The sequence below is a fragment of the Artemia sp. Qi Xiang Cuo genome, chromosome 5 (genome assembly GCF_049724085.1).
Source record: "Artemia sp. Qi Xiang Cuo chromosome 5, ASM4972408v1, whole genome shotgun sequence".
Classification (NCBI taxonomy): domain Eukaryota; kingdom Metazoa; phylum Arthropoda; class Branchiopoda; order Anostraca; family Artemiidae; genus Artemia; species Artemia sp. Qi Xiang Cuo.
In genome coordinates, this window is record NC_142798.1 from 31,084,120 (window position 1) to 31,095,731 (window position 11,612).

At 34.7% G+C, this 11,612-nt stretch overlaps 2 protein-coding genes across 2 annotated transcripts; both read left to right on the forward strand.

Moving 5' to 3' along the window:
* Window positions 1-314: 314 nt before the first annotated feature.
* ND-B12 (NADH dehydrogenase [ubiquinone] 1 beta subcomplex subunit 3) lies at window positions 315-4,188 on the forward strand. The gene is made up of 2 exons (XM_089088810.1): window positions 315-455; window positions 3,963-4,188. Exons 1-2 carry the CDS (start codon window positions 328-330, stop codon window positions 4,132-4,134), a joined length of 300 nt encoding a protein of 99 aa, XP_088944936.1. The 5' UTR covers window positions 315-327; the 3' UTR covers window positions 4,135-4,188.
* A 5,012-nt stretch (window positions 4,189-9,200) lies between these two features.
* LOC148952033 (heterogeneous nuclear ribonucleoprotein L-like) lies at window positions 9,201-10,019 on the forward strand. The gene has a single exon (XM_089089123.1). It carries the CDS (start codon window positions 9,201-9,203, stop codon window positions 10,017-10,019), a length of 819 nt encoding a protein of 272 aa, XP_088945249.1.
* The last annotated feature ends 1,593 nt before the right edge of the window (window positions 10,020-11,612 follow it).

Below are 11,612 nucleotides of genomic sequence, written 5' to 3' on the forward strand. Positions count from 1 at the left end.
AATACACAGGGATTTATATCAGCCACCTAGGTGGTTAGGCAAATTTTTCTATACTAACTAATTTCCTTCTTAAGACCAATGATTATTGCATCCCTATTTAAAGCTCATCCTCCTTTTGGAGTCTCTCTTCTTATGTGTTTTATTTGAAGTAATCTTTACACTAGCCAAAAAATTCTGAATCTTTTTCTCTGTTGCTTCTGAATCATTTTCAACCTTTCAAAATTGCTATGCTGTGTCTTTTTTTCAATTGTTTATTCTGGAATTTACAAGACAAATGCATGTGTTTTAGCTTGTGATAAAATTGTACTTTGTAGATCAATATTTACAATGGGTGGAGGCAATCATGGTGAATTCAAGATCCCTGATTGGAGGCAATACAAGGTAGAAAATGCACCTGAACTTGTCCAGCTTCAACGTGCCCTGGCTTCTCAAGGACTTAAAGACCCTTGGATTAGGTAAATAAGTCTTTACACTTTTGGAATGTCATAGTCAGTATTTATATATTATAGTATTTATATGAACTTGGTTGTAATTAGGCTTGGGGGTATTGGAACCTTGGCCAGAATGTATGCCTGTCCTTTGGATGGTGACAAGTTGAAAGAGACCAGCAGAGGGAGCTTTTGCTCCATGACCATCTTAGAGGGTAACATTATAATAACAATATGGTATGATAACAAACCTGTTATACTAGCATCTACTTTTATCAGCACAGACAAACAAAATCATTTGTATTAAAGGAAGAAGAAAGAAAGAAGCTATGTATAAGTCACGCACCTTAAAGTAGTTGCCAGGTATAATGAAATTTTGGGTTGAGTTCACAAACTTTTTCCTTTTTTTTTGCATCTACAGGGTATGTGTCCAATCCAAGAAATCGACCCTTCAAGGGCCATTTCATATGTTTGATGTTGCCATGAAAATTCCTGGACAGAATATGCATGCCATTTCAATGGCTGAAAGAAAAAGAAACTGCTTACAACCCCAATATCTAAGAAAAGTCTGAAAACGGCACTTCCTGTTAAAGATGTTCAATATGATACCATTGGCCATTAATTTAACATATTAATTTTCTTTAATTTTTGTATGAATTAGTGCATTTATATTCCTGTGATATTTTTATTATACCTTTTAAATATTTATTTATAAGTGCATGACTGGTAAGTCATGGTAAGGCAAACCTAAAATTTTTCTCGCCATACACCTTTCAAATAAAGGCCAAAATGAACTTAAAACAGGGGTTTCAGGCTTTTAGCTCACCAGGAACATAATTTGTGCCATGAGAGGGTTAAAGATCAACATGGCCAAAGACACACGTACACAAAAAGAATGTGAAACGGAATTATTTTGGAAAAGGAGGGAATACAGAAAAACTCCCCTCCCCTCTGCTCAAATTTTCCTCTGTAACTACATCAGCTTATTTGTTATTGATCTCTTTAATTGTGATTGTTAAAGAGCAAGGCTAGCACAGGCTTCAATGTTTTGGTCTGACCATAAAATGTTTTAGTAAAAAGACAGATTTGGAGGATTATAGTAGTTCTGTGGTGCCTAGAAGAAGGTTTTAATAAAATTATTCTAACAAATCGTGTAAATCCAAACCTAGAAGTACAATTTTGTAGTCTTGCAATGCTACTTCTGTCGTTAGAGGCTAGTGTGTTTCTTTGCAATCCTAAATATAAATATGCAGCAACTAATTTCCTATTCATTTAGAGCTGTTTGATGTTTCGAAATCGAATGATCCTCGTGTACTGGCAAATATTTTATCATCGTCTTATTTAACAAAATTGGTACTCTGTAGCACAAAAAGGCGCGAAACAGTACTAGAGAAATTAGAAAAGAGTATTAGAAACCTAAATTCCTTTGAATGAATTCCCTTCCAACATTTTAGGTCTATTGGTTCAAACTGATAACTCCTGAAAAAAAAATCATATCTGTTGCCCTTACAACATAAATTTCATATACCTTTTGACAAAGGACTGATCCCCCCCCCCCCAATTTAATTCTCTCATGCATGCCAGATTTTAGGGTATGATTGTAATCCAAATGCCTGTCTTTTGAGGAATGTCTTTCTCTTTCTTTTTTTTTAAAGTATGCATATATACTTAAACTAACGTCTTTTAAGTCGGAATTTAATAAATAATATTTATTTGCAATTAGCATAAAATGAGGATGTGTTTCTGTATCTATTTGTTTCACAGTACTATTTTTTCATAATTTTGCTTTTTAATTTTTTAGATGAAGGAGGTTTCCACTCCATTTCCTCACCATTGCTGTGCTGTTAGAATTTCTAATTATAGTAATATTCTAATTGTCTAATTAGTCATAAATGTTCTGACAGGATTTTTCACTGAATATATTTTAGAATACATTGGTTCGAAGTAAAAATTCTTCTGAAGTAGGTTAATCGATTCTTTTTTGTCCATATGGTGATATAAACAAGGCCATTGTGTGACGTTTGCATTATTGTAAGTAAGTTCAGATTGTGTGAAGCCTTGATCCAAATTCATTATGAAAGTGAACTTCATCTTTTTAAAACAAATTCAATAAAGTAGTTGCAATTTCAGTAATTCAGTGCCTTAATTCCGTCAGTGGTTTGGAAACATTAGCTTTCTCAACTAGGTGATTACTTTTATTTTATCCAGGATACTTTAAGGCTGAAACTGCTGAAATATATAAAAAAAACCTTTATTTCTTAATTTAAATAATATAATAGTATTAACGTTTATTTACTTAATTTATTACAGTCATAATCTAGTAATAAGGTTTTTTTTTTTAGAAAATGTTTTTAATTTTAAGTTGTCAAATTGTGATGATTTAGGCTCCTGACCCAAGTACTTTTGATAGGAAGAATTCTCTGATTTAGTTCACTAAAGAAAGAGGACACCTAAAAAATCTGCCTCCTATAACAGCTAAAAACAAGCACCATAACAAATTTAAAAACACCTAAAATTCTGTTCTTTTGTAAACAGGGAGCAATTTTATCAACTCTGAGAGGGGGTATATTGTTATTTATAGTGCCAAAAATACAAACAAGCAATTGGGAAACTTTTAAGAGTAGAAACTTTAAACCACTAGCACAACATAGAGCATAACGTCTGACGACTTCATTAAAAAGTATGAAGAGACGATGGTTAGTGATACAATTAATCCTCATTTTTCTTTGTTTTCCAAGAATCATTCTGATTCAAAATTCTATGTGCACAAATTAAGCCAAGGATAAGCTTTAAAAAAAAAATTGCAGGCTAATTAGGCTAGTTAATTTTAAGCTGCTAGGTCTACTGGTAAGAAAATTCTGCTTTCTTTGCTCTTTAATACATTTTAAAGCACCTGAGAAACAAGTATGTAGCAGTTTAGAGCAAGCTAAAGGAGCAAAACCACCGAATCCCAGATGGCACGGGTGATTTTTCTTTTCGATACTAGCGCCAGTTTTCACTCTTATATGTTTTGCATACTCTTTAGTATGTGCTTCATTTGTTGGTGTGGAACAATTGAGAGTCTGTGCATAGGACAGAGTAAACACTGAACTTGGTTTTATACTGAGAAACATATAAATCTTCCACAAATGCGTTCAAATCTAAAATGAGAGTTTTGGCTCTGCAATAAGAATTGATACTGGAATGTTTTTAAAAATCTAAAAAAAATTCCGTGGTTTCTGAAAAATCCCCAATTTCACTGACATGTTGAAACACTCAGTTATTTTCTAAAGTTCACAAAGATTAAATTGTTGAAATGGAAAAAGGACTATGCTGTTACTACTGGGAAAAAATGTTCTTGGTTTGCAAAACTACTTGGGTTGGGAATGATAATAGTCTTGCTATATCCCTTTTTAGAGCAGAAAATATATCTTATTTGTCAGGACACAAGCAATTTTGAGACGGGGATGGATCTGATCGTTAATGATTTCAGACTTAGAATATTCAAGAATTAATCTATGACTAGACTTATTAACTCTTATTTTCATGTTTCAGGAACGAAGTTTGGAGATATGAAAGAAAACCAGGGTTCAAAACCCCACTTCAGCAAGCATCGTCTCTCTTTTTTCGAGGATTCAAATACGGACTTGCTTTAACAGTTCTTACAATTGCCTATGACCAAGTGTCAAAGTTTACAAAAAGCCCTGTTGATCATGGTCATCATTAGCAATATGATTGTAATGAATGTGAACTAGCAGTGTAAATATATATGATATTCTCATTTGGATTTAAAATTTAGCGAAAGGGAAGGGTAGTATAAAACACATTGGAGATTTTCGCCTGTTATTTATGTTTTTTATTTTTTTGAATGAGAAAACATGAAGAGCAGGTAAATACTCCAAAAGCATTTTTAAATTACAAAAGGTAAGCGGTAAGGAGTAGACACCGTGCTGGTTTTCTTTTCGGTGGCGAATAGCTGACTTTTGGGAGAAACAGCAGCCTGCTGCAGCGTGCCACCGAAAAATTTCGGCTTGACGCCGGCTGACGCTGATATTTTAGGGAGGAGTTTCAAATCTTTTCAGAAGACCCCGAGTGACATCGTTCATATCCGAATCAATAGAGAAGTCTACCGAAGCCCTTTGGAAGCCCACGGACACGTACTACATAATGACACGCTTAAGTTTGAGGAACACACGACGTTCAACTCCGAATCAACAGAGAAGTCTGCGGAAGCCCTTTAGAAGTCCAAGGGCACGTACTACATAATGACACGCTTAAGTTTGAGGAACACACGACGTTCAACTCCGAATCAACAGAGAAGTCTGCGGAAGCCCTTTAGAAGTCCAAGGGCACGTACTACATAATGACACGCGCAAGTTTGAGGAAAACGCGACACAAGCAACAACGCTCAAAAATCTGTAGGATCAAAAGTCTTATTTTAGGCTTTTAGTCTCCTGCTTTTCAATAAACGGCAGTGTTCACTTTCCTCCGTGTTTCCGTGATACCTGTTGTTTTTCTCAATAAAACTAAGTAATCACAGTATCATACCTTGAACCCAGTGTTTGTGTCAAAATAGTAAAGCATCTTTTATTTTTGTGTGCGGCAGAACACAGAAGAAGTTCAGACTCTGTTTGGGGGGGAGAGGGAAAGAAACAGACAACTACTTCTTTCAGATGCCTTATCGTATTTGAATTAGGCCCAGTTTGGAGGCCTTAACTAAGACAAGGCTTTAACAATAAAGGCCACAATGCAAGTGGATTTCGCTTTCTTTCTCCATTAATGCGGGTAGGGGCCCTGCAACGGGGGGTGGGGGCAACCCCACATTTGTTAGATTTGGTGAAATTTGGACAAAAAGTTTCAAATTACACTGAATCCGAGAAAAAAAAGAGACTCAGAGTCCAAAATTTCGATTCAATTTCAAGACCAATTCTTAATCCGATAGAAACGATCCAAAATTCAGTAGTACAATTTGTATATTCTGCAAAGGAGGTTTCGTAGGGATATGTCTATTTATTAAATTTAGTTAAAACCGAATCAAAATCTAAAATTCTACCGCAAATTTGAAAAAAATCGAGGATTTGGTTGAATTTAGCAGGAAATTTTATTGTATTCCTCTCTACTTTCCGAAATCCAAGCGAATTTTCTAGAACGTATATGGTAAAATGCGGAAATTGTTAACTTTGCATTTTCGTAGTTTTGCTCAATCGGCTTAATTAGAACCACTGTATATATAATTAGCAGTAATTTTACTGCTGATAATTTCTGGCTCTTCATTCTCGGTGCAAACAAACAGCTTCTCCCACTTATTCTTGCTTTAGCGCGTACAAACAGCTCCTCTCATTTGATCTGCCATCAGCGGTCCAATTACCCTGGAACGCGTATTTTGGCAGAAACTTTCTCAAAATGTCTTTGAAACCAACTTGAGACTTTGAAACCTACTTTTAATTCTTAAAAACATCTAATAATAACATTGCACTACAAATTACCGATTTTCATACATGTATTGAAATTTATTAATTTAAAATTAGTTTCTTCAAAATTTAGTGTTCCAACGTTGAAGCCAAGTTTCGCATTCAAGAGGAATTTGACTTGTCTACCCGTGAAAAGATCTAATGTCGCTTATGTTTCTACGTTCTCTGACGCACTCGCACCTCGGTCCGGGTTTTTATAATGGGTGAGATAGGGAAAGATCATACTGCCTATTAATAATAATAATAATTTAATTACCCACCATCTACAAAAAGATTATAGTGGAGCACAACAAAAAAGAAAAAGGAAACCAACTATTATATATACAGTGATTTGAACTAAGGATGTAAAATCCGTTTCTGACCTTGAATAAGTTATTCGCTTACGGAATTTACTGCTTTTGCATTGGTTTTATCTGTTTATTTTTCATCTTTTTTGTGGGCAATAAAATAAGCAAAATATGGCCATGTTTGCAAAGGTTCAAGAATATACTTTCAACTCACGGCTTCATAGAAACATCCTTAACTTAGAATCGTTGATCTGAGCTAAAGTTTTTATCTGCGTTCAAAAAGCTATTGAAGGTACCTCCCCCCTCCAGTTTTTATCATGCAAAATTCGAAACAAATTAAAACTGTTGTGGCTCTTTCAATACTATCATAGATTCTGGTAGCTCAAATCTATTTTTAATACGTGACATTGTGAGGTCGTTTAATGAAGGAAGGAAAAGTTTACGAAAAGGATACTGTGATTCTCTAAATTTCAAATATTTTGGTGCTTTGCGACATACTGAGTCATTTGAAAGACAGAAAGTGATAGTCCTTAATCCAAGATTAAAATAAAAAACTAAAATTTTACAGGGAAATACACTGAAAACTAGAGCATAGAGATGGAATGACAAATTACGGCAAATGATATGAGATAGATCTTAAAAATGAATGAGAAAAAAAACAATTTTTTCAACAGAAAGTAGGGAGCAACATTATAACTTATAAGAAACAAAATTTATTCCATATTTGAGGGGGGATGCCCCCTCCTCAGTCCCTCGCTCTTCACGCTACAGTTTTTTTTTTACTTTAAAAAAGCTTCTTATTCTAACTAAACGGCCCTTGGGGCTCAAGATTCGTTCTTAAAAAATTGGGATACAAAGTCAAACTTAGTGTAAATAGCAAAGTATTGAGGAGGAGGTGGCTTCCCTTATATACAAAATAATTTGTGTTCATTTCAAGTTTTAATGTTGCTTCTTACTTTCAGTTGAAAAAAAAAAATTCAACTGGAATTATAAACTGGAATCAGGATAGAACGTCAATTCTTTTTATATGTTTATTACTGACCACAGTTCATATAATTATCCAGTAAGCTTATCGCAGATCATTTCTGGTCTTCGTTCTCGGTGCGAACAAAAAGCTCCTCCCACTTCTTTTTGCATTAGCGGGTTAGTCTGTTTCCGATTGTTTCCAACAAAGTGCATTATTCGTAATACCGGGTTTCCACTTGTTTCCGATTAGATCACAGTCTGACTTGTATCAAAAACGTTCTATCTGCAAAAACGTTCTCTGGAGCACTCGCACCTTGGTCCGGGTTTTTATAATGGGTGAGAAAGGGAAAGATCATACTGGATAATTATATAAACTGTGTTACTGACGAAGTTTCGTTTTTAGTGTTTTGGTTACTATTTGTCCCAGTCGCTCATTATTTACAGTGGGAGATCCAGGGGGAACCCAGGATCCCCCGAAAGATTTTTTCTGGCATCTTCATTCATTGTTTTTTTTAGTACTTTTTTTTAGAATGAATTGGTCGGTTTGGTCAATAATTGGCACCTTTGTCACATTGGCCTTCCCCGAATATTTTGATCATTGGCACCCTTGTCACATTGGGCCTCTTCCAAGATTTCGTCTTGACTCGAGTTATTGCAGGTTTCTATTTCTTTTGATATTCACCTTAATATGGCCTTTACTTTTCTTTTGGAAACTTCTGTTTCGGAAAGTTTTTTTTTACCTAATATTAGCACATGATGTCACTGCAATACTATCATACATTGTTTGCTCTTGAAATACAAATAAATGTGACGTCATTCACATAAGAAATATGTTTCTAAAACTAAGACTCTCAGTGAATTATCCCAAACTTTTCATCTATCTAGATTGCTTTGTTTGTTTTGTTTTTTTTTAGCCAGAAAGTGTCAGTGTGCTAGTTTTCAGAAAAAATTATCAAGCCGTTGTCGCGAAAAAAAAAACATAAATAATACATATACTTCCTCGGTTACAGAGAGTAAATATATATACCATATAGTCTATATTTTTTAGAGTAAAGAGTATCCTTTATGGGTTTCTAATGGTCCTCGCTCTGCTTAGGAAAGATCGCAAGCAGGTAGGGCCCCCGGCCCTTGATAATAGTCTCCGTTTTGTTTGAGCGGCAGCTTTTGTCTAGTATATATGCAATTGTGACGCCCTTAGTCCTTGCAAATGAGCCTTTCTTCACTCTAGGGTTCGAATGCCGGGTTTCCATTCTCTTTTAAAATGATCACGTCATATATTGCAAATGGATTACGGCATTTTGATGGATGTGTTATTAATTCTTCCGTTCCACATTGCTTACATATAACTGATTAGTCTATTTATATTTATGGCCCTTGTGGACACACAAACGCATCTACTGACTTAACTACATCCTAATATATCAGCTTTCATAAAACAAACTTTACAATCTTATTCCTTTGAAACATTTATATAGTGCTATCTTTTGAAAATCGTTTAGAAACACGAAATTATTCATTCAAATGCCATTGTCACCCTAACGTAACATTTCCAGTTTTTGTGTTCTTTTTTCAAATCCAAACTTTCTTGTGAGATCATGATTTTCTTGGTCTCGAAAATATTCGGTTACAATTTCATGTTCTTTGCGTTTATTTCAAAATCTCTGAAAAGACAAATAAATAAATCAGCATACGTTGGATTTTGGTGGATGGAAGTTCAACTGGTATTTGGACATGTTTTCTATGCTATAATAAAACACAGGTCAAAACGCACTCCTTTTTTTCTTCTTTTAATGACGACGCTTGAACTCTATATACCTTTTCGTACTTTGAATAGTATTTTCACCTAATTTTACATATGCTTTGTCCATAGAAGTAAAACGCCAGATGCAAAAATATTCTCCCATACATTGTTTTTGACAAACGGAAGTCTTAGACATCAAAGCCGAAGTATTTAAAAGTTATGATGTTTTTAGATCAATATCAGCTGAGCATAAATAATACAAGTTCATGCATGTTTAAATAATTTTCAAAGCAAGTTGTTATAGCTGCTAAGTTATATAAAAAGGAAAATGAAAGTAAATCCAAGAAAAGCAGAAAGGAACCTGAATAAAAAATCAGATAGACCAAAAATCACTGTTACCAATGTAACGGACAAGAAAAGGAAGCGTCGTAAAATGCGTTTAAAGCCGAACAAGAAATCAGAATCAATTCTAGCCTCAATTGGAAAATCTTTGCCGAGATCAGCATGTTTATGGATACAAGGTTTAGATGTAGGAATAAATAACGATCATTTATTTAACGTGTTCAGCCTCTATGGCCATGTTAAGCGTGTTTGGATTGTTGAGGATTGTGACAAAGCAGTTGTGGAGATGGCTGACGAGCAAGGTGCTAGAAATGCTGCCACTTCTCTGAATGCAAAGCGGTTCTTTAGTAAGAGCCTGGAAATTTCAATTATGAACGACCAATTTCTGTTTAGCGATTCTTTTTCTGATCATCTTAGAGGGAAGAAGAAAACATTTACTTCATTTATTTTCAGAAAAAGGTCTAGGCAAAGCGTAGTTACAGACACAATATTAATCTATAGTGTCCCTGATTTCGTTACGGCACCGATGATAAGGGATACGTTCAAATTTAAAAATCTGCCTCGGCCAGATTTCGTGCATTTTCCCAGTTCAACAAAGACAGATGTTATGGCTGGATATATTGGCATGAAATCGGAGAAGGAAGCACTAGAAGCTATTGCAATTTTGAACAATATACCTCTATTTGACACAACACTTGGCATTTTTCGGATGAAGCTTGAGTTTGCATCTAGAAGCTTTCGAGAATCCCCTAACTGGCAAGCAAAAAACCTCCACCAAGTGCTATCGAACCTAACATTGAATTAAAAGCCTTATATTGGAAAGTGGAGCCTTTCCTTTATGCAAGTGCTGACCGTCGAAAACCGAAAACTACACTTAAGAAAAGACGGGGAAGTGTTACTCATCATTCCAAGCTGCATAGTAAAAAGTGATGAATGAATCTGAACAGTTAAAGCAAAGGGTATGGAAAAAATGTCTGACGAAATGGAAGCACGACGAATTGGTTATGAATTTTTTCGTTCTGAACGGGGAAGAAGTGATACTGAACGGGGATACTGAGCTGCATAGTAAAAACTGAAATTACTGCATCTTAATGTAGCCTTTTCCAGACTGGATTGTTTACATATTTGAAAAAGCAATATTTAAATGACACTATTACTCATCCATAAATTGTGATTCCATAATACCGCTTTTAGCAGAGTTTTTACATAAAGAACATATTTAGCACTCTTAGGTGTTTGTTCAGGCATCGACTTTGAAAAGTATCTCACTTTGTGCTCAGAGGAATGATTTGCGCCTTTAAATCTGAGGCAGTTAAACTGTTCTAAAACTAGCAGTGTGATAGCTTCCGGCAGAAGACTTCACAATAAGGGAAATTATAACCTCTAACATGTTCATTGCTTGATCCTTCTTATAGAAAGAGCAAAAGTTTAGGTCTTTAGATATTTGATTCATTTTTCCGTATCAGATGCCTTTTTAGGTACCCAGTGAGCAAAATAGGTAACTTATCTTCAAGATCATGAAGGGAAGGCTAGTATTTCCCCCATCTAAAGTCTTCTACCTGGAATAATGGTTTATCTTTTACATATATACCTAGTAAGAGTTTATCAGTCGGCACATTTCCCTTAACATTAACAGCTTGGAAGTTAAAAAAACTGCATATTCCTTGAATTTCCTCTTGTACTTGATTTATTTCATAACCATTTTAACTACATGGTCTTATGATTTTGTCTTAAACGCCATTTCGATTTATAAAATTTAATGCTGGACACCATCTTTTTTTTTATCATACTTAAACATATTGTATTTGAAGTTCCTTTTATAGCTATTAACTTCACGGCGTTTTTCATCTAGCAACAAGAAAGCCGGTTTGAGAACACCGCCAGTCGAGGAATATTTCAGTCCAATATATTCTGTGTCAATCACACCAAACTTTATTATAGCTGAAAAAAGGCGTAAATTAAATAAATTTGTAAGGAACTGTCAAAGCTTCAACCTATAATGGTCAATGCCCTTAAGATGGACCCTTATTAGACTCTTTTGGTCCGGAAAAATTATAAAAATATGCAAAGGGGAATAAAGTATGAGGAGCAAACCATAATCGGAAGAAATAAGAGTGTCAGATCCGAACAATTTATCATATTTTGCGCTTGAACAATTATTCGACTTTATTGCTGCTCATCTTTGATTTAATGTAGCAGCACTTTACTTTTAGCTGAAAAACATCCTTTGTGAAAAAAAAACCTTCTTATATTTAATTTGCATGACTATATGTACTACTTTATTCAACAATGAAAGTACGTATTCCCTCACTTATTAAAAAAGCATGTACATAATTAAGTTTACAATATAACATATTTTGCGCTTGAACAATTATTCGACTTTATTTCTGCTCACCTT